General features: G+C 38.3%; 1 protein-coding gene across 3 annotated transcripts in view; it reads left to right on the plus strand.

Annotated features, from left to right (window-relative positions):
- esrp1 (epithelial splicing regulatory protein 1) overlaps positions 1-24,489 on the plus strand; it is a 70,481-nt gene that overhangs the window by 41,478 nt on the left and 4,514 nt on the right. For all 3 annotated transcript variants that reach the window (XM_039736339.1, XM_039736340.1, XM_039736341.1), the window contains one exon: positions 17,315-17,465. In XM_039736339.1, coding sequence (XP_039592273.1) covers positions 17,315-17,465 — 151 coding nt within the window. The remainder of the gene's footprint in view (positions 1-17,314; positions 17,466-24,489) is intronic.

Raw genomic sequence — 24,489 nt, forward strand, 5'->3', positions numbered from 1 at the left:
AGGCAGCCCCTTAAATAGGAACCCGGATGGGCTCCAGCTGCTTCCCGGCACTCCTCCGTAGCCTCGCCCCAGTGTGGCGAAAGTGCCGGCTGCGCACCCGGAAGCTGTCCAGGTGTCCCCTGTCGTCTTCCCCCCAGCACTTCCTGGTGTGGCGGAAGTGCTGGGCTCCAGGGATATTCAGGCACCGGGGCGGATGCCACAATATATATATATATACTGTATATATATATATATATATATATATAGTGTGGGGAACAGCCTGGAAACAGACAGGTAGACATGTTTTTAAGCACCACAACACGTTTATTTACAAGTCCTATTTACAATGAACATACGCACAACCCAGTGCCGCAGCACCAATCACCTTCAAGTTCAGGCCCTCAAAACAATGCCTTTTTCTCTCTTCAGGCTGCTTCCACTCCTCTTCACCAAGACATCGTCCTCTTCCACCCGACTCCAGCCATCGAATGGAGGGAGGCAGCCCTTTTTATACACACACGGATGTGCTCCAGGTGCCTCCTGGCAATCTTCCCCTGGCATTCCCCAGTGTGGCGGAAGTACCGGCTCTGCATCCGGAATCACTCCGGGTGTCCCTGATCCTCTTCCCCCCAGCACTTCTGGGTGTGGCAGAAGTGCTGAGGTCCAGGGCTCCAAAGGCAGTGGGTCGCCCCCTGGCGGTGACCACAGGCCCCTACAGGGCTCAGCTTCAAAGCTCTGTACCCATGGTCCCCATAGCCACCAGGGCGGTCGCCCCCAGCTACCTGTGACTATATATATATATATATATATATATATACAGTGATCCCTCGCTATATTGCGCTTCCACTTTCGTGGCTTCACTCCATCGCGGATTTTAAATGTAAGCATATCTAAATATATATCACAGATTTTTCGCTGGTTTGTGGATTTCTGAGGACAATGGGTCTTTTAATTTATGCTACATGCTTCCTCAGTTGGTTTGCCCAGTTGATTTCATGCAAGGGATGCAATTAGCGGATGGCTTAGAAGCTACCCAATCAGAGAATGTATTACGTATTAAATAAAATTCCTCAATGATATACGATGTGCTTCCCGCGCGCTGCTTTATTGTTTGCTTTTCTCTGTCTCTCTCACTCTCTCTGCCTGACGGAGGGGATGTGAGTAGAGGGGCTGTTTGCCTAGAAGATAGGACGCTCCTCTAAAAAATGCCGCTTTATCGCGGTGCTTCGACATACTTAAAAGCACATATTGATTTTTTGATTGTTTGCTTTTCTCTCGCTCTCTCTCTCTGACATTCTCTGCTCCTGACACGCATTCTTTGAAGAGAAGATATGTTTGCATTCTCTTAATTGTGAGAAAGAACTGTCATCTCTGTCATGGAGCACAGTTTAAACGTTTGACTAAAGGGTGTTATTTCATGTCTAGAGGGCTCTAATAATGTTAACAGTGTGGGAGAGTTTATAAGGGTTTAAAATATATAAAAATAACTATACAAACATATGGTTTCTGCTTCGCGGATTTTCACCTATCGCGGGGGGTTCTGGAACACAATAGAAAAAACAAAAATATTGTATATCAAGAGGCCCACATTTGACACAGGTACATAAAAAATGTATAAAAACAATAAAAAAAAGTGTGAAGTAGTAGCAATACGTTTTTCCACTTTTGAAATAAAAAAATAAACATTTTGATCACATCTAACCTAGGCATATCTCAAAGTGGATAAAAACAAAATGGTGCACAGTATTACTAGTAACATTTGTTTCCCATTTGAAATAAAATAAATGTTTTGGTCATATATGACCCAGGTACATCACAAAGTGCATTTAACAGAATAAAAAAAACTACCAGCATGTGATAACAGTAACTAACACACATGAATACAACATGTGTGTTCATTTTAAATGGCCACATTGTAAGGTACTGTGAAGGTATATAGAGGCAGTGAGTCCTAGAACTGCATGTTTTGTTTATTTGGTGAAAAAAACATAACATTTAAAATTTGAAATAGACAAATCATCAAGTATTATAATAATTCTTTACCTTTATACAGTATAGCACTTTACTCACTACTCAAAGTACTTTGCAAACTCCACACCAGGAAGACCCAGGATGTGAACCTATGATCTCCTTATTACGAGACATCAGTGCCACCATTACACCACCTGCCCAGATGTACTGTGCTAAATAATATTGTGTTTGATAGTTTAAAATTACTAACATAGAATTTCCGAAATAAAGAATATGAACTGCAGGTTAATAATGAGATCTGCATTCAATTAAAAAGTTGTTATGTAGTCCCGCAAAGCATCAGTTCTTAATTTGATTGAATGAAAATTCTAGACTTGTTGCATTTTTTTCATCAAATGCAGTCTTTCTAATTCTTTCTTTACTTTAATTGTCAGTGGCTGATCATTGTCCTTGTAACAGGTGTGAATCTGAAGGAACAAAGCATTTGAATGGAGGGCCAACCAATCATTTGAAGAGAAGTGCAGAGACGGTGCTTCTCAGTAACCAGTAAAAATTAGATTAATTTGCGAAAACCCATGTTCACACTCACTTGATGAAACTGGAATACAACTAAAAAAAAAAATTCATTTTAGACTCATTTAATATATAGTTGATGCTACAACCAGCTGTTGCGGCTGAGGTAATTGTCCCAAAAAAAAAAAATCACTGTATTATAGACTACTACCACCGCTTCTAGACACACAACAATACAATGCACTGTACAGTGGGTTGAATGTGGCTAGGCTACGTTTGGTCAGTACTACTATAGGAATTTACGTTGGAATTTCTTATGGATCACAAAATGTTTTTTTCTCAGTTTTTCTCTGTGTTTCTGATGGGACCACGGGCTGGCCACTTGGAGGTTGCTTCTGGGCCACCATTTGAATAGGCCAGCCTTAAGCTGTGAGCTCAGGCTCCAACAACTAGAACCCTGAACAGGATTGTCTTTGAAAATATTATGTTCTCATATTATGTATAGATCAATGATAAAAGGGCAGAATTTGTAAGTAAACAAATTAAAAGAACAAAAAAGAAAATTGCATCTTCTTCCTAAACATTGAAAAGGAATGTTTTGGGGAGGATTTTGAGCTGGGATTTCCATCAATCAAAGTGTAACAGTTATAAAATAAAATGTATTTCTTTATTTGTCAGAATATGCTGCCTTTTTTTATCAAGCACAATGTTCTTGTGAACCTGTCCCTGTAACAGACACCCAGCTCTCTGTGATTGAGACACACCAATGTTTTGACAAGGACAGGAGTGTAAAGGGCGGATGGGCCAGGAAGAGATAATTTGAGAAAATGTCAGTGATCCCTTTAGGGTTTTTTTAATCTCACTGAGTCTTATCTCGCCCACATGTTTCATAGCTCGCTTCTGAATCACTCAGCATTTCAAAATAACATATTATGGCGCATGATTTTATTAGTCTTTGTAATTTTCTTTGTTAACATTATTGAAAAAATGTAGCTATATACGCTATATTGACACTTTTTCTAATTTGGATGTTTTATCCAAAAACTATTTTTGTTCCTTTTAAATAGTTTTTTATCTGTGTGTTTTCATACAACAGTGTTTTAGTTTAGACTGAAGCAACACAACCTTGTTAAGTAGCACAACCTGTTCTTCAACAAGCAGGCCTGAACCATTTGTATTCAAATGAAGATTTAAGTTAGTAGTACAATTGTATTATTTTTTTGTCACATAAGCAGGTTGCTGTTCATGCTGGAAGATAATGCTTGATTATTTATATGTGCTCATGCTACAATAATACTTCATGGTGATTATAAGCCAGGAATGGTTCACAACCACCAACTCCAGTAATAACTGTATACCCTTTTTAGACCATGTTGATAGTGTTGGTAATATATATCAAACAGAAATTAATTTCCCCCTTTACTTATGTGATATTTGACAGCTTTAAGCACTCTGTTTTAGCTCTGTAAAATAGGAGGTGTGTCTCATAAACAGTGCCATTATGGTAGGCTATTGCTCACTGTAATGCTATAATTAAAGAACTGGTTTCAGGAAAGGGATGTCTTGAATATTACATCAGCCTACTGAGCCATAAAAAATTCAAAGAAGATATTTGAGACTAATATTCTACACTAGCTGTGTAAGCCTGTGCTGTAAAAAGCCTGGGCTCCTAGAAACTATTGAAATCGTCAGAAAAAAAATTGAAATGCAGAGTCGCCGGTTTCGTTTTGCGGACATGCTCGTCCCCCCTTGTCTGTCAGCGGGTAAGCGAGTTTGTCTCCGACTCATTAACTTGGGGCCACCTTCCCGGCTCTTTGAGTTTCATGCTGTAGCCTCACACTTCTGGGCCGCCTCGCACTGCTGGGCCTGACAGACACACACACTTCCACGCGTAGACATTTAAATGCAAAGAATTATTATTATTATTTATATATAGGATACTTAATATCCAGGAATTTTTACATGTTTTCCTGCTATGTCTTATGAAAGTGGGTTAACACTAGAATCAATGAAGCCTACAAAAAAAGTCATAATGTCGAACCACCTTAAATTCCCTCGCACCTCTCCGTCAGCATTTTTGTTTTGCAAATGTGTCAATTGGCACAAGCAGCAAGCAGACTGCTGTTCCTCCCCCACCGACTCAGCTGAAGTCAGTAACAAAGTTCTCCCTGCTCAAGTCTGTTTACCTGGGTATGAGGTGCCTTGAATTGTATAGAGTAAATAACATATCGTTATTTAGAATACATACATTTCATGTGTGTTCCGTGTCTACAGTGATCTGCATAAATGTAGGATGACAGGAAATGTGAGGCAAGAAATGTTGAACACATAACTAATGCAGAAACCTTTTTTATGTTATAGTAATAAAGACAAAATGCTGACGTGAAGTGTATAATGTGTGAGGACTGAAGTCCAAATATCAAATAAACACTTTCACAAAAGGTATAACAAAACAAGTGCGCTTTTATTCAAGAATATAACCGAAGAAAAGTAAATCATTCAATTTGCATATTGCTGTCAATGAGTAAAAAACCCAAGCCCAAATTTCAATTGCCAGAAAGTCAGCATGTCTGCTTGGCTGGTCCAGAGGTAATAGCTGCTTCCTCATAGACAAAAGGTTGCAGGTTGAGCCTGGGCTCTCCCTGTTTTGAGTAGTGAGCTGATATTATTATTATTATTACTAAAATATAATACAAATATTAATTTGATTGGAGTCTGTACATTTTTTGCTATCTGTAAATGATATAGCTGAAGGGATATAAGCAGACACACAAACGCTGGTGAATCAAGTCTTCTTGGTATCTTGTTGTCACCTGAATTTTTTGTCATTCAGTTTTATTCTTAAACTTTACATTCCATTAACCACTTGAATGACACCAAGTCTGTCTCTGCCTCTCTCGCGCATGCACACACACACATTCATACATGAACATGTTACTATTTGAAAATGCTATGTCATTTGAACACATTTTTTTTTCTCTCTTGTCCAATCTCCATGTTATGGTGCATGGTACTGAGAATGCAGACAGGCTTCTTCTTTTTGGGCACATACACTGTCAGCATGGCACTTCCAGATCTAAACACTAGCGTGGAGAATTGCGCACGTACTGAAGTGACTTTAGCTGCAGGTGGAAGTTCCATGAAGTGACATGAAGAAGCTGTCTGTTGTTACAGTTCTGCCTTTGTCCAGAAATGGCTACATAAGCTTTATGACCACAGTATTGGAAAGTCTTTCTCCCATGGGACTACTGGGATATTTTCTTAAAAATGGATTGGGATTGCACATGTACTTTGTCTCAAAATCTGCTGCAATCCAAAACTTTATGTCATATTTGTCTGACTTGGTTGAGATGTATTGCAAGAAAGGACAGCGGACTTTGATTAGAAACAGTTGTTCATCAACGGTAATATGTTGCCCTGGGTTGTAACTCAAAACACAGTTCTCAAAAAAAACGTTGCCAGATGTCGGAGATTGCAGTAAATGTATTGTTTCTCACACATTCTGCACAAGTGTCTTTGTTGTCAAAGCGCAAATGCTGAATAATAGTCTGATAGTGGTCACAGTGCATCGTATCTTTGATTGCTGGTACAACAAATAGTTCTGAGTAGGCATCACCAACAGCACCAACTGTGGTCATAACTGCTCTTGTGAAAATAATGGAGATAATGCTATCAACTCAGAGAGGGAGAGGTAAGTTCATTGCACAACGTGAATGTGACTGAGAGAATAAAACTGAATAAAAAAAAGCTAACTTTTACAAGTAGCAAAAATTTACCATGGGTAAATCAAATGTATGTTTTTATTATATTATAATAATAATAATAATAATAGCAGCTCACGACTCAAAATGGGGAAAGTCTGGGCTTAACCCTGCAACCTTTTGCTGATGAGGCAGCAACTCTTACCTCTGCACCAGCCAAGCAGACATGTCGACTTTCTTTCTTTTTTTTTCTTTTTTTTATTCTTGAATAAAAGCGCACTTGCTTTGTTATACCTTTTTTGAAAGTGTTTATTTGATATTTGGTCTTAAGTCTTCACACATTATATACACTTCAGGTCAGCATTTTGTCATTATTACTATATCATGAAAATGCTTCTGTTTTAGTTATGTGTTCAACATTTCTTGCCTTGCATTTCCTATCATCCTACATTTACACAGATCATTGTATACATGGAACATACATGAAATGTATGTATTCCAAATAACGATATATTATTTACCCTATACAACTCACCTCACACCCAGATAAAGAGACTTGAGCTGGGAGAACTTTGCAACTGACTTCAGCTGAGTCGGTCATTGATGGGGTTGCAGACTGCTTGCTGCTTGTGCTGATTGACACATTTGCAAAACAAAGACACTGATGGAGAGGTGCAAGGGAATTTAAGGTAGCCCGGTATTATGACTTTTTCATAGGCTTCATGGATTCTAGTGTTAACAGTCCCACAAGTAAGGCTGAAAATGATTTTCAATCTATTCCCATGTTAAAAATACCTAGTTCAATTGTAAACTTATTTAATTGATTAGCATAATCTCAGGTACAGTTCCTAGGACAGGATTTTAATTAAATGTGAATTTAAAATATTATTCTAGATTTCTATTAAATTTCAGTCACTTTCCATAGATACTGCAGATACTTGTCCTGTCTTTGCAGGAAAAATAGATAACTAGTTTCTTCAGTAAACTGGGAGAAGCAAGCAAAAGGCAAAACAAATGAAAATAAAAATAAACCGAAGCAACCAAACCCCTGACAAGAGGCAAAATTCAAAGTCAAATAATACACAATAAATCAAAAACAAGGTGAGAGAAAAATAGTAATTGCACAAAAGGTCAGAAATGTAAATAAGGAATTTATCTGCAGATTTGATAAAGCGCAGAGCAAAAGCCTGACCTTTTATGCCATCTGCGGATTAAGTCAAGGTCATAACCCCAAAGGTCAGGCCCCTAGAAATGCAGGATATGACCCTGACAATGGTGCACAATATGGCTTCTATAACAGGAAAAGGCTACAACAACTTCAATATTCAGCCTAAATCAAAACAGAACCCCCTGTCAAAGACGAGTCCTCCAGACCAGTCCGTCCAGTTTCCAAAGGAAATAAGTACGAACCCAGGTGAGGGACATGAAGGGCATTAAACATTGCACAGGACCCATCCTCTGGACCGTACCCCTTCCAATGCACCAGATATTACACTGTCGAGGCAGATCAACAGAGGCATATCTGTGATAAAATCTAAAGAAATGTATTCCCAGGGAAATGATGGTACAGAAAGAGGCTGGAGCCTCCAGTGGTTTTCTTACATTGACAACAATCAGCTACATACTCTTTTACATCCATTGTCCATCCCCTCCACCAAAATTTTGTTTTAAATAAATGAATCGTCTGGGCCACCCCCGGATGTCCAAACATAGCAGATTGATGACACAGATCTAATACTTGATTTCTTAAATTAAAAGAGATGAAAAGTTTCCCATCTGGCATTTTAATAGTGGGGTTTGCCTGCCCTTGAGCACTACGAACTTGATTCAAAGTATCTTCCACATGTGATACATTAAGCATGCCAATAAATTTTCTGAATCAGTAATAGGTAATGAAACCATGAGGCTCATGAATACTAGAAAGGAGATTTCCTTTTTTTCTGCCAAGGCTATATGTTAATGTGGAATGGAATTGGCTGAAGACTAAAGCCCATCGAGCCTGGTGAGCATTGATTCTTTTTGCTGACTTTAAATGCATCAAGTTTTTATGATCAGTGTAGACAACAAAAGGAAATGTCGCTCTCTCTAAAAAATGACGCCACTCCTCCAAAGCCAGCTTAATTGCCAGCACCTCACGGTTTCCTGTGTTGTAGTTTCCCTCAGTAGAAGTTAATTTCTTTGAATAAAAGGCACAAGTGTGAATGACTCCTATTTTGGGACATCATTGAGAAAAGTATGGTTCCAGTTCTGAAACTGGATGCATCTACTTCCATGATAAATGACAATTCAGTATAGGGGTGATGTAAAATGGAGGCTGTGCTAAACAATTCTTTTATATGTTCCAAAACTTTGTTCGCCTCCTCTGACCATTGAAATTTACACTGAGTGTTCCAGGTTAACAAGGTTATAGGAGCTATAACCGAACTGAATTTTTTTTTATAGATTGTCAATAATAATTAGCAAAATTGACAAATCTCTAGATTGATTTAACACTCACAGGTTGTTTCCAATCCTGGATAGCAGTGATCTTATTATTATGCATAGCTAAACCAGTCCATTAAATTTCATACCGCAAGAACAAAGTCTTTTCCTTGTGAAACTCATATTTCTGTATTTTAATGAATAGGTAGGTTACTTTTGTAAAGGGGCAAAGCACTTCCTTAACATATTTCACATGAGTAGTTACTGTATGTTCTCAGAAAAAGTCAAAATATCATCAATGTACACTAATACACATTTCCCTAATAAGTCTCTAAAAATATCATTAACAAAGGATTAGAAAACGTCAGACAATTAGCTAATCCATATGGTATGTCCTGTCGTGATATGAAGGGCAGTTTTCCATTTGTCCCTCTCCCGATTTCAAATAAGATTATATGCACTAAATCTAATTTTGTTAGTCTGTAGAGCCAATAATTTGATTCAGATTTGAGAATATAAGTGGTAAGTGGTAATTTCTTTTCAGGGTAATTCAGTTTAGCTCTCCAGAATCAATACAAGGTTGAACACCCCCGTCTTTTTTTCTCAACAAAAAAGAAGACTGCCCCTATCAGGCTAATGGACGGGGTTATAAAACCATTCTACAAGTTTTCTGTGGTATATTGTTCCATAGCCTCCTGTTAAAGCTGTGACAAGGCATAAACATTCGCTTTAGGCACTGGGCTCCCTGACATTAAGTCAATAGTGCAATCATAGTCCCGGCATAGGGATAGCACTAGTGTTTATTGCTTAATAAACACATAAACATATTCAGAATATTCTTCTGCTTCTTTCTGAATCTATATAATTCTTGGTATTTATTGTTTATATAAAAGATCTTTATCTTTTTTAAGAAAAATGATTATGTGGGTGTACAAATGCAAGGTAAACCTTTGAGTAAGAATATGTAAATACAGTATATAAATATAGCATAAATAAAGCTAATATGCCTGCACAACCATTTAGAGCATTAATCACATTGCCATACTGATTATTTATTATTGAGTATCACTACAGGCCTCTGAGGAGAGCAAACATTTAACAGACTGGGAACAAGAGTCATGGCAAATCAAACATGAAAATACTCATGGTAAATCTTCACTTATCAAAACAATTCCATGTGGACTAAAAAGACAAGTGGAATTGTTATAATTAGGTATCAAAATAATACGGTAAATAATCTTTAGAGATTAGGAATAATGAACACCTCTGACTGGGCCTTAAGTTCTTACCTACAGGTCTTAGTTGGCACATAATGATGTGTTAATATTCCCTTCACAAAGATGTACCTGTGTGGAATTAAGGACCTAACTTGAGATAACACTGACTTGTAGCTGTAAAGGCATATTGAATACATTAAAAATAAGTTTAATATCTTAAGACAAAATTCATAGTGTGGCTTGCTGTAGTGTATGAGAGGCAAAATACTATATTACAATATTAGAAATAAGATAATGAGACAGAGCCGCAGTCAGACTAAATAAGATTGCCACCAACATAAGTTCTTATGCTCTGGTGTGAATTAAACAGCAAAAAATCTTGTGAATGCCACACAGACAGAGCATGACAGTAGCATTTCATACTACATGTTAGACTGTTAATGATCTCAAATAAATCTCTGTATTTAAATGTTTCATGTTTTCAGAAGAAAAATAAAAAAGTATGCACAAAATATCTTTTTGATAATCAATTTTTGTTGAATAAAGCACATAAAGTTAAACTCACACCTCAATTGTAATAAAATTGTATTTAGAAAATTTAATTAAAACAAACCATCTACACCAACCCCAATACAAAGATTCTGCAGAGTGCGCATCTGGACAAGGGAACTTCCCAACCCTCATAGAATTTTCAGCCTCCACAAGTTTCATAAGAGACAGATGGATAATAAATCAGCTTGTTCAGAAAAGAATTTAGAAATGGAGACATTGGGTTTGTCAGAAAATTGTTTAATGATGAACCCCAGAAAACATTTCTCAGTTTCAGTGGATTTACCAATAAAGACATCAACTTATTTATGATAAACAAATTGGAAGTTACGAATCTCAAAAGTCTACAAGTTTCCTTGGCCTGCGTGTAGGGGATCTTAAACTCAATGTGCTGAAAATGAAGGGAGTCCAATTCCTCACTGGTTAATAACATGTTGGACCCATGTTCTCTGTAGACAGAAGGTGCAGTCCAAGTTTAGAAGTTTTCTGTTGTCTCAAGAAAGTAAAAAACTGTAAATTGTACCTTTGATAACCAGCTACATGAAATTAGTGGTAATGAAAATACATTTTGTAGTAAAGAAGTGTTAAACCTCCATATACAGTAGCAATATATAGCATGGCATAACCTCCTTACAGTATTCATCAGAAGGCAAGTGAAAAGAGCTGCAAAGGAATGCAGTTTTGATCAGAGAGGTAGTTGGATATGTACTAAATAATGACAGGATAGGAAAGTGAGTAAGAGATAAAATGTACTGTACAATGCAGTACAGCATGAGAATGGTAGTGGGAAAAAATAAGAATATTCTTTAGTGGGGGAGGTCATCAAATAAAATATAACTTAAATCAAGGGGGGAATTAGTAGAGTAAATATATGAAATGTAGGGAATGGTGAAGAATAGGAATGATTTGTTTGTCAAAAAGTAGATTGATGCAGGAATTTTTAATAGTGGTGAGAATTACCTGAAATTGTTTACAATTTAGTTGACCAGGCTCTGGAAAAATAAAGGCTGATATTATGCACGGGAATATGCAAAGCACTAAGTGTTCTTTATTTATCTGGCTTTCTGATAGCAAGTGATAGAATCTACCAGCATCATCCTAATTCAAGGAGAGTGCTTAAAGGCTAAGACTGTGACAGACAAGTATAATTGCTCCATGTGTATGTATATTAGCAGGGGTTGAGATAGCTACAGAGTACTACATATTTTGAAATTGGGCTTTAAGTCTTAAAGTCTGGTTAATTCTTTAACCAGAAAACAAAATTCAAGCTAAAACAAAGTGTCTATTTTTATACCAAAGAAAGGGAAAATTCTGTCATTTAACATTTGAACCAAGTCCTTCATGTTTACAGAATACCCCTAAAAACACCCCAGTATGGATACAAACCAAGCAGCAAAAGAAAATTAGTAAATACCTCAAACCCCAATTCCACGCCCTGTGTTAGGCTGCATAACCAGAAAAATATTGACACATAAGAATAATAAACCTTGTTTGTGGGTAAGCACTACAACTTTCCAACCACACCATCAAAACATCATGAAATGTCATTCCGTAAAAATTAAGTCCAGAAAAAAAAATTGTTTAAAATGTTGTAAATAAAAAAGAACATGATAGAAAGAGACAGAAAGAGAAAAGCAAGAAATCCAGTTTTAATATCATCCGGTGTGAGCAGAAATGAAACAGAGGAAAATCAGTCAAAGAAAAAGAATAAAGTCAAAATTAAAAAAGTAAATCTAAAATTTCTTGAATTAATGAGCAAAAGGTGATAATTGTAGCGACCTGCATCAACAAGGGAATGAAAGGCAAAGAAGTTCACCCCACTGCGCAGGGTCAACCCACGGAAGCCTGTAGATCCTGACAACATACTAAGGAAATGTGCTGACCAACTGATGTGCGTCCTTACAGACGTTTATAATACCTCCCTGAGGCAAGCCATTGTACCACTGTGCTTCAAGGCCACTACTATCATACCAGTGCCAAAGAAGTCACCAGCATCAACGCTCAGTGACTATCGCCCTATAGCTCTCACCCACATCGTGATGAAGTGTTTTGAAAGGCTGGTCAAGGACCATATAACATCCAAACTCACTGCAATGGTTGATCCATTTCAGTTTGTGTACCACCCTTACCACTCCACTGATGATGCTATATCAGCAACTCCACATCTGACCATCTGGAAAACAAGAGCAGTTATGTGTAGCTGCTCTTTATTGACTTTAGGTACACTTTTAATGCGGTTAACCCCCTGCATTTGGTAAGAAAATGTGACCCACTAGGCATCAACACCTTATTATGCAACTGGATATGGGACTTCCTCACAGACAGACCCTAGACCGTACGTGTTGGAAAAAACATTTCTGAGACCATCACCATGAGTATTGGGGTCTCCCAGGCTGTGTTCTGAGCCCTCTGTTGTTCACTTTTAATGATTCACAACTGTCATGCCAAGCCTGACTCGAATCATATCATCAAATTCGCAGACTAACACTGGTGGGCCTTGTCAGCAATGATGATCTCAGCCTACAGAGAGGAAGTGAACCAAATCATTCTCTGGTGTGACAACAACAGCCTGTCACTGAATATCAACAAGATGAAAGAGATCATTGTTAACTTCAAGAAGAAATACATGGCACATACTCCACTTATAATCTATGGCATCACTGTGGAGTTAGAAAGAAACACAGGCTCCTAGGGTTGTACATAATGGATAACCTGACATGAAATATAAACACCACATCACTTGTCAAAGCACAGCAGCACCTTCACTTTCTATGGCAGATAAGGGGAGTAAACCTGTCCCCTCCTGTCCTCACAACATTCCACAGAGGCACTATCAAGAGCATCTTGACCAGCAGCCTCACAGTCTGGAGTGCCAATTTTGCCCCCAACCCCCAGGTTTTTCCCTGCAGTTTGGAGAGCCTAAATACAGGGCTGGATGCAGATTAACGTCATACCCAAGGTGATGGCAGAAGAACTCATCAGAACCACCCTCCTGTCTATACATGATCTGTACTCGTCTCGCTGCCTTAGGAGAGCTACTGAGATAGTCAGAGACGCTACCCACCCAGCCCATGATCTGTTCCAACTTTTGCCCTCTGACAAATGCTACCACAGCATGTGTTGCAAGACTGCCAGGCTCAGTAGGACTTTCTTCCCACTGGCTATCAGACGATTCAACTCCCACTGTTTGAACACATATAATCAGAATCTCACATCTCCTAAAATAATGTTATGTCTGTGCATTATGTTAATGTTTTTCATCACTTGAACACTTTACAACTATTCACCAGTTTATCTATTGAATTATACATATTTTCTGTCTGTTTATACTATCACATCTATCTGTTGTTGTATAACGTGCAGTTGTCTTTATGTTTGTGTTAATACTTTGAGCCTAGAGAAACAAAATTTCATTCAGCACTCCTTGTATGGTTTGAATGACAATAAAGTAAATCCAATCCAGAGTGAAAAGTCAATCAAAGAATAACACTCACTGGAGAAATCTGAGAGGCTGATGTGGGTAGAAGGAAATGGAAGCAGCCATTTGAGAGGCAACAGTGTCAGTAGTCTGGGAATTATCAATAGCATCAAGACTCAGCTTCATGTCATCATAGATCACATTTCCTAATGAATAAGAAAGCTTATGTTGAACACGTTACAGCAGTAAAAGGTTGCAGCCCCACCTCACAAGGTCATTTCATTTCTGGAAACATTACCATGCTAACATGAGTAGCCAGTTTGGAAAGATCTGGGGAAAACAAGCACCTTGTGCATGGGAAAGGCACAATATAAATAAAGTGTATTATTATTATAGGTACTAGTGCTAAAAAAAGATAGTTTGTAAATTCTTCTGGCATTCTGCAGAGCTTTTTGATATTTGGCATTTGTTCATTACCACAGAATAGGACGTGAAGTCCTGTCCTGTCCCTGATACTTTTACACTCATGACTTAGACATGCCCATATCCTTCTATATAAAAGCGGTCGGGATTGTCCTTCCGTCCCGTGAGTGCTACGCAGGCGCGGAGTTTCACACACGCCCCGTCCATTTTGCAATGCACGATGGGATTTGTAGTTTCGTTTTTCCGGGTAAAAGATGATTTTCTACTCCAGAATGTGCGATATCTTCTTTTTTCTTACTATATAAAAGCGGTCGGGATTGTCCTTCCGTCCCGTGAGTGGAAAGCGTAGCGGTATTCCGCTTATCACAGACTTACTACTTGCAGCTTGCGTGTACGAAGCGACATGATATGAGCAGAGTTCTGGTGCTCCCATCGTTCCCTTGCTTTTGTGCACGATGCGCTGGAAAAATAGACAAAATTATGTCTCTGGAAATAATTAATGTTGATGGAGTACAAATGCCTCACCGCGTAGTAAATATCAGGGGGGTTCAAAAGGGCGACCTCAATATAGAAAAAAAGTTTAAATTTCATCACAAAAATAACAGAAACTACAAGTATTAAAGTAATACCGCTCAAATGCAATATCACCAAATTAATAAGTTTGTATAAAATATCAAATTGATCTATATATTGAATTGCCTTAAGAAGTGGTCAACTTAAAAGTCGGTCACCTTAAAGGTGGGTGAGCCTAGTATTGTATAAATGCGTGGTAACAGACAGATATTAAACAAACCAGAACTGTCTTGGCAGCACTGGAAGCAAATCACAAGCCAGCTTTGAATGGCATGCCAGTCCCTTGCAGGGCACACTCACTCATAAAGGGCAAATCAACCCTTATTTGTTTAAAATGTGAGAGGAAATGAATTACTAGAACAAACTCCACACAAAAAAGAAAGAACTCGGGTTTTTCTGTGTGTTTTGGATGCCCACTCTTTCCTCTGAATTCGGGTTACTTCAGTTCAGATCTGAGCCATAATGTGTTAGCATAGTGGCCTCTAGTGGCCATCTGGTCATAGCATGCACAGTTTCATAACAGGAATTAACACAGAGAAGACCAGACCAAGCTTAATAATACATTTTATTTATATAGCGCCTCTCCCATGCTCAAGGCACTTACAGAATATAAGAAAGAATGGCAGGGTATGCAGTATATAGCATAGTACAAACCAAATAAATAAATAAAGAAGACAGTAAATTCAGAGAAAGCCTAACAGACAACATAATTGATGGTCTAGCACACACACACACAGGTTACATGAGCATCTTGACAGAGAGGTAAACTGAGAGAAGGGTAATAAAGTCAAGTAGAGCTAAAAGCCTTCCTGAACAGATGAGTTTTGAGTTATTTATTAAAAGAATTCATGGAGTCAGCTGATCTGATTAATTTCGGTAGGTCATTCCAGAGTCTGGGCGCTATACAGCTGAAGGCCCTGTCACCCATGGAGTGTAGATTAGTGTGGGGTACAACAAGATTGCCAGAATCAGAGGACCTTAGTGAGCAGGCAGGCACATAGTGATGGACCAAGAAAGTCATGTGGCCCAGCTTTATTTTCTTTCTATCATCCTTTGGACCACATGTGAAATGATGACATGATTTTAAAATAATTACTACTCACTGATTTTCTTATGTTTCTGTAAACTCTTGAAATACTCCTGTTCTCTATCCACTCTTATCTTTGACTATTTTTTTAATTTTACATTGGAGCTATAAATTTGGATGAGGCCAAGGGTGGGCTCTGCAATGTACTGGTGGATGTCAAAGGCCGTTTCCTTCCTTGTGAGCATTTCGTTTAGGATATCCACTGTGACTCTGACAGGGATCAAGCAAATTTGAGAATGTTATTTTCATTTATTACATTACCAGTAACGGCGCACTGCATGGAATACACTGACTTGAGCATTCCTACTTTCATACTCTTTCTCTGAACATTTAGCTTTTTTTTGCTCAGAGGTTGATGTGCTTGCCATTTCCTGAGCTGCTCTTCTTTTCTCCACCCTAGCGGCCCACTTCTTCTCTTCTTGTTTCGGCATCTTTGCATGTTAAAAATGATTAATACAGTGTTTTTGTTGTAATTAATTAGTACATTTTCTGGCATTTTTCACCTAAGCTGTCACTTAAGTCTTCAATCTGCCTCAAGAATGATTTAAGGTATGAAGAGGTGGTGGAAGTGATGACGAAGGTGGTTGGGAATGAGAGTGGCACCCGTACACATTAGTGATGGGTCGTTCTTGAACGATTCGTTCATTTTGAACGATGCTTTAATGTGACTCGGGAAGAACGAGTCGTCTCGTGGGAGTGATTCGTTCAGATGCGCATAGCGACACACCTGTTTCGAGTCTTCGGGTTTTTCGAGTCGTTCGTTCATCACGTGACAGCCCCATAAGCTTAACCAACTGAGTCTGAGCCGGAAACAGAATTGATTAGTTCATCTCTCGAGTCTTCGGGTTCGAGTCGTTCGTTCATCACGTGACAGCCCCATAAGCTTAACCTATGCAGTCTGAGCCGGAAACAGAATTGAACGAAATGACTCGAAAAATGATTCGTTCATTTTGCTGAACGAGACTCAAAGATCCGAGTCAGTAAAATGATCCGAACTTCCCATCACTAGTACACATGCACCGCACGGCCGCCCTGCCGAGAGCTGATTCTACAATAAAATAAAATAAAAATAAAAAGAGGAATAACCTTGGAGGTTCATCATCACCTCGAAAGCGGATAGGAGATGTCACGTAGTGTATGTGTACCAAATATCAGATCAATAGGTCAGTTTGTGAGCTACAGGTGATTTAAAATGCTGGACAGACAAACAAACAGCCACGGTAGCGTATTATATATAAAGACGGTATTAAGAACAATAAAATAAAATCTAAAGTGAAGGTTCTTTGAAATTGGCTTTTTTAGTTGCACAATATCTATCCTTTGATTCAATAAAATGAGTAATTTTCTTTATTTAGAAGATAACAAAGTAAAGCAACTGACTGAGCTGTGAGTTTAGTTTTATGCTAAATTCTTTAAAGGTTTGTTTCCTCTAGGGGTTAAACTGTAAATATTTCTTTTGCAGTCCTCCTGGCTCCCCAACCAGCCTGAACTACTTCCCCTCTGCAGCAGCTGCCCCAACTGTTGCCCCTCAGCCCGGGGCGATGATTAGAATGCAGAGCATGGCTTATGGAGCTGGCGTCAAAGACATTCTTAATTTATTCCATGGATACCAGGTTTGTCATCTTGCACTTAATATATTACTAACAGTACATGCAACTGGGTGAAATCTTTAATTGAAAGTGGGTTGTGAGGGGTTCGTGTATTGAATGCAGAGATATGATTTTTTTCATAAACATTTGAGCTCATCAAGTTAGCTGCCGTTACATTGGAACCAAAGAAAGTAGGGTGAAATGACACCTTTCATTGGCTAACTAAGCTTGCATTTGTAATCTATTTAGTTAGCCAATAAAAGGTGTCATTTCACCCTACTTTCTCCTGTATCAATCTATGGCTAACACGGTACAACACTCTACTGTACTGGAACCAAAGCCAGTGCAGTTTTGGAGTCATACTGCTACACATGTTGGAATTCAAAATTGCTTTCTCATGTTGTGAATATACTGGAAAAGTTTAAAATGAGTGTTTTTTCTTAGTTTGTGTACAAAGGAACACTACTTTTCCTATTTTGTTTTTCTTTTGGGCATCAATTTGATAGTCAGGCTGTAAATGAATAGTGTTCATCAAAATTTAAAGACTAAAGCTCTTGTTTAACCTTTCTTTGCAAAATGAATAGTGTTGGCATACATTGTGTGGCTTTGTAGATGTTATCAAGTAAAACGACTATTCAAGATCAGAAAGGACAGTCAGAAATTGCAACAAGTGATCTATGGTAGGGCAAAGTAGTCGGCACATTATGCTCAAAAAAGGAAAAGCAAACATAACAGGTTTTCCTTCTTTTTTTCAGTTTCCTTACACTTTGCTTCATGTGGGTAGGTTCATACCACTTCGTAGTCTGACTTGCATGAACAAGAGTTTGTGTTACAGCATGGAACTGCTCTGACTGGTTAACCCTTTACTGTATGTGTCTTCTTTAGGTAACATCTAGCGATCTCACTGCATACTCAGTTTCAGACTCATTTGTTTCTGATCTTCTGTATTACAAGATAGGGCTGTGTAGTGCTTGGATGACTGGACCTTAAAGCACAAGGTTGCTGGTTTCTGTTGCTACTTTTTATTGATTTTGTAAAATTTGTAAAACTGTATGATTTTATAGGTCACTTTGAGGGGAAAAAAATTAGCCACACAAACAATGACAAATATATGTACTCTATATATATAAAATCCTAAGCCTAAAAGTGCAACGATTTTATGTAACATTTTTTGTCATGCTTTAAATCAGGCTTATTTTAAAACCTACATATGTATGTTTGGTATCATTCTTTTCAGAATTTATCGAAGTTTAATGTGATATTGTTAGATTTTCAGATTCTTATTCCGTTTTTTAAATTATAAACTAAAAAATTTGAAGAACTCACGTCCTGTGAGACAAGACTTTGTGCCAAGAGATTTAACCACGTCCGGGGCTGGAAATAAAAGACAAAGAGTAGGACTGCTGCTGTACAGGCTTTTAAATGTTCGAAGCGCCACGTGAGTGCAGATCGCAAGGCGTGGCAGCAGCAACAAGCCAGCAGCTTATCGAGCAAAGAGGAGGTAAAAAAAATTGTATTTGTTTCCCATTGTATCACTGTTTAAGAGGGGGTTTTGGAGGAGCAACTGCGTCTCCTTGGGGTGCATTCAGCCCCACTCTTCACAATGTGAGTGGCAGAGACGTGAAGTGGCTGGCGCGTAGTGCAGGCCAGGGGGGTTGGCGAGCGAATCGAACCCCCTAGTCTTATCTAGAAACGTCTACGCGTGGAAGTGAGTGTGTCTGTCCATCCTGGAAGTGAGAGGTGGAGTCGGGCTAAGAGCGCCACCTCTGAGGATACACAAGTGAGGCCTGCATGTCGGCAAAACGAAACCTCCAAAAAAAAGTCACTCGCTTAGTGGCTAATACAGAAGCGAGGCGAGCACGTCAGCAGAACGAAACCTCCGAAGAAAAACAGTTGCTTAGCCGCTAATGCACAAACGATGTGAGCACGTCAGCAAAACGAAACTTCATAGGAGAGAGATGCCCAGAGTAGTTCCTTTCAATTACCTGACCTATCTCTACATTTCAGTTTTTTTTTCTGATGATTTCAATAGCTTCTAGGACCCTGTGCTTTTTACAGCACGGGCTTACACAGCTAGTATATAATGTTTATTAAAAGCTTTCATTCTCCTCACACCAACATTAGGTGTTTTCACATTTTGTGCTATTCAGTATGTGTATGCCGTGGCTAGCAGAGTGCAAAAACAAAATGAATTGAATTATCTTAACCAATTGCAAACTGTACCAATGAAAAAATATAATAAAGTGAGAAGGAGTTCAAGGATGACATTGACATTTTTCATACCAGTACAGTACACTCTAGTGTTTTAATAAGGCTACTCTCAGAATTTGTGTTAATTACGATTTCACACATTCTGTGCAAACTTACATCATACTATGTACCAGAAGTTGGACTTGTACATGCACATTACCAGTCTTGGACTCCATTCACATATCCTAAAGAATAAGTCTGTGTTTAGGACTGTCATCCTCAATTCAAAATTTCATGCCAACCTCCTTATTCTTTTCATTTTGTAAGTTCTGATTTTCAGAGTTATTGACATCGTAAACAAAAAAGTAGGTTTCATTGAAAAGTTTTAGATGTTTGAAAACAGAACAAATTATTTTTATCTCTTTCAAACAGCAAAACTTGTTTTGAAAGGAATGTTTACATTTTTTCATACTGTATAAGGTTTCATTACAAATCTACTATGTATGCCTAAGGGTTATTTGTTTACAGGCTATCCAGGTACTATGTGGAAAGCAAACCAAGAACCTGTTTTGTAACATACCATATTTTTATAAAATGCTGTCTTAGTACACATATTCTGAATAAGGAGCAGCAGTACTATATGACATTGTGTAGTACTGATCTCTCATAGTTCCAGGCCTATGACTCTGAATACTAGCCCAGTCAACTGTTGGTGTGGAGTATATTTGGTCACCTTTATTTAAATACTCAGTTTAATCCCTCATCTGAAACAAATGCAGATTAGGTTTTGTTAGCTACACCAAATGAACTGGTACACTGCAATGACACTTCATACAGAGCTGGTTTTGATACTTCCAGGATGGCATTTACCTCTCTGTGACACTAAAAATAAAAATAAAAAAACAACAGGATAGATCGACATTATGAATAAGGTCAACTTCAATTAATAAAGCATCATTGCTTTTACAAAACAACACTCTGGTGTATTTAAATCTTAAACTATAGTAAGTGTTGCTGAGCAATGAACAAAGTTAATGAATGAATAAGTGAATCATTGCTGTACTGTGTTATTAAAAATATTTATAAAATATTTGTTCAGACTCATTAGACCCTAAGGGTGTGTGGTTTCAGTTCCACGAGTATAACTTAATGCTGACTCTTTCTTCGTTTTGTTTTTTTTTGCTTTTTTCTGCATCCATTGTTCTGTCCCTCCTACCTCAATAACATGTGGAATAGCATGGTCAGAGGTCACATTCCTGCTTTAACCTGCTTGTTTTAGCCAGCAACATCATAACTTGCAGATTCATTATTTATATCTCTAGTCATAGCACTCACAATTTTTGTTCTTTTTATAATAATAATAATTCATTACGTTTATATAGCACTTTTCAGGATACTCAAAGCGCTATACACAGTGAGTGGGGAGTGTAATAATACAAAAGGAACAAGATAAAGGGTTTGGGGGATCCACCCCGTATATTGTAAATCTCTGCTGCAAGGCAAAAATATTTGATTAGGCACAAGAGTAACCTCTTCGAACCGAGTCATATAGTAGACTCCAGACCAGGGGGATCATCTGGGTTATATAGTGAAGAGGGAGGAAGAGGTGGGTCATCAGGGGGAAATTACGTCATCAGAGGGTAGTCTTTATGCTGGAACAGAAAGTGAAAGCACTTAAGTGGTCCTGCAAGGAATGCGAGAAGGCATTAGTGCACATAATCAGTCCCCTGCTGTGCTTCAACAAGAACTAGACCCTGTGTGTGACAGGAGCTACTTCATCCACCACTAGTATGCAGCATCCACCTGGATGAAGCGACAGTAGTCATTTTGCGCCTGTATATTCACCACACATTAGGTGCTACTTAGTCATGGGGTGAGAGCTAGTTAGCCAGTCAGAGACAGGGGATGATTAGGAGGGCAGAATGACCAGGCTGTGGTGGACAATGTAGCTTCGACATCGCGATGCACCCTACTGCTTATGAAGGATACCGAGGGATCTTTTATGACTACAGAGAGTCAGGACCTTGGTTTTACATCTCATCTGAAAGATAGCACAATTTTATAGCACAATGTCCCCATCACTGCATTGGAGTATTGGGATCCACATACAGACCATGGAATAGGCGCCCCTTGCTGGCCAAACCAACATCTCTTCCAGTAGCAATCTAAGCTTTTTCCTGGTTGGTGTCCCATCCCAGTACTGGGCGGGCCCGAACATGCTTAGCTTCAGGTGTCATGACCTGTTCTGAAGTGCATGTGGTATCGCCCATAGAGCATGCTTAGAGCTGCTTTCTTGTCTCTTGACCCAATGATTCCTTGATATTTATAACCTCGCCATATTCTAAATGTCTTGCTTTGTTCTTTGAGGTTCTGTATTGTCCTCTTATGCTTGTTCAGCTTGCTTGTTGAAGCACTCCATCTTTTGGCAAATAACCACCATCTTTGGAAAAATATACCCTGTTACTAAATTAGCAGTCTTCCATCATCAGATCTATCGTGTATACTTACATTTAAGTTCTGCCGCGTATAAGCTGGGACTTGATTTTACCATATCATTTCTAGTATTTTATAACATCAGTCATATAAGTCGAATGTGGAAAACTCATGCTATTGGTCCAAGAGATTATGATATGCTAACGGCCACCTGAGAGAGTAATCACGGAGTACACTGCCTTTGTTTTTATATGTATTATGCCTACGTGACCACACGGTAATACCTGAGCGATGTTTGCATTGTTTTGTGTTTTTTTGTATCTCACATCCTCATACATCTTTCTCATAAGAGCATCCCTTATCTACGATGGAGTGTTCAATCGGAAGAAATTATGACTCTGGTTTTAAATTGAAAGTCATTGAAGTGGCGAAAGAAATGGGTAAATGAGCTTCTGCAACAAAATTAGATGTTTCTAAGAAACTGGTGCGAGATTGGAGGAAGCAAGAAGATGTAAAAAAAAAAAAAATTAAATGTTGTTATTTTGAACAGGCGTATAAGTCATGGTCTGATTTTATTATCAATTTTTTGGGTTTCAAGACCTGACTTATACGCGAGTATATATGATATTTGAAACTGCACTGCAAGAGGTTATCATCCTATCAATTGTCCAGAGAGTAGCAGAAGTCCAAAACATATACTGTACTGTTAGCCTAAAAGTAAATTGTGGGGGTCAGAGTGAAGATCCGAAAATATCTACTTTAGGAATGGTGGTTAGAGCAGCCATTGCACAATAGGCTTTCTTGTTTTGCAGGTGCAAATAATAATCTGATCTATTAAAGAGGAGTCAGTTTGCATCTGCATGCTTATCATTGCTTAAATATTTTAAAAAATATTTAGAAATGCGAAGAGGGTATCTTTCCAGTTAGGCTCGGAAAGAAATCACACACACACACAAACATATCTTATGATGCCACAGTCAGATAAATGACTCAATTCATTTAAATAATCAACTTTCTGCTTTTATCAGCAACATACTCACAGTTTTAAGGTTGTATGTGGTGAAAAATGAAACCTGCTAGAAGCAAGGTAAGGTGAATCAGATAACCATTAACCTGATTAACAGTGCTGCAGAGATCTCCAGGGTCTTTCATTTGGGATTATTCCTAGTCAGGAACGTCAGCAACCTTGGTCCCATTAAAATTGTTATTTGAACCGAAATAGAATCCAAATCACAAAGCAAAACACAAGTCAAAAATGATTTTCTTACCCTAATTGTTTATTTCTATCTTGATGTTGTTTGATCACTGGCTTCAAAAAATTGTTTCATTTGCATGGTGCTGCTGTGTGCGCTACATTGCCTGGCAATGGTGTAGGAAATGCACATGGTGTGAGAAGATTGATGTTAGGCCTTATCCACACAAATGGATTTTAATTTAAAAATGGATACATTTGTCTCCATTTTTGTCTTTTGTCCACACTATACCATTATTTTTTGCCCCTGAAAATAAAGACTTTTAAAAATGCTCTCCAAAGCCGTATTTTTTTGGAAAATGTAGTGTCAGCATTTCAGTGTGGGCAGCATTAATGCAGTTCTCCAAAATCAATACTCTAATCATACTCCAGATTGGTTTGTGCTTATTTCTTGGATGTTCCCTGATTGGATCCTGCTCCTCACAACCTCTTATTCCCAGAGTGGTCTTTCTACACAGATAAAAAAAAAAATTCCAGTATACTGGGCAAAAAAGTGTTGCTTTCCATGGTGTTTGTTGTGCTGTTTACCTGTACTCATCGGAATCACATTTTTTAACAGTTTGAATGCCGCATATTACTTACTAGTTACTATAGTTATGTGATAAATCCTGTGGCTGGCGGCATTACCGTTGCAGTGAGAAATTCAGAGCTTTGAAAATAAGTTTGTAAATAACTCATTTGACAGCCTCTAATCAGCTCTTATTACTTAATCTGTTCAGTAAGGAGCGCATTCCACTGCAAAATTAATCACAAGGCACTTAACATAGTTAATGGGTTTATAATGCAGTCAAACTCGCAATGTAACAGGACAGAGAGAGACACAAAAACATAATGCAGTAAAGCGTAAAGTAATGGCAAAAGTGCAACGTGCATTCTTTCTCCGATCTGAGTTCACTTCTGTTATAGGACGTCTTTATGTGAAAACAGCAGTGTCAGATCGGGGGAAGCGTGAACATGACAGGGAGAATAAAACTGAATAAAAAAAAAAACAAAGCTAACCTTTACAAGTACCATACATTTACACCGGCTGTTACAGACTCAAATCAAATTTATGTATTTATTCTAAAATAGTAAGAATAAGAGCAGCTTACTTCTCAAACAGAGTCATCTGGGGTCAAACCCGTGAACTTTTGATTACCAATCAGCTGCACCACCAAAGCAGTCATATCAAAG

Source organism: Polypterus senegalus, chromosome 15, assembly GCF_016835505.1.
Source record: "Polypterus senegalus isolate Bchr_013 chromosome 15, ASM1683550v1, whole genome shotgun sequence".
NCBI lineage: Eukaryota > Metazoa > Chordata > Cladistia > Polypteriformes > Polypteridae > Polypterus > Polypterus senegalus.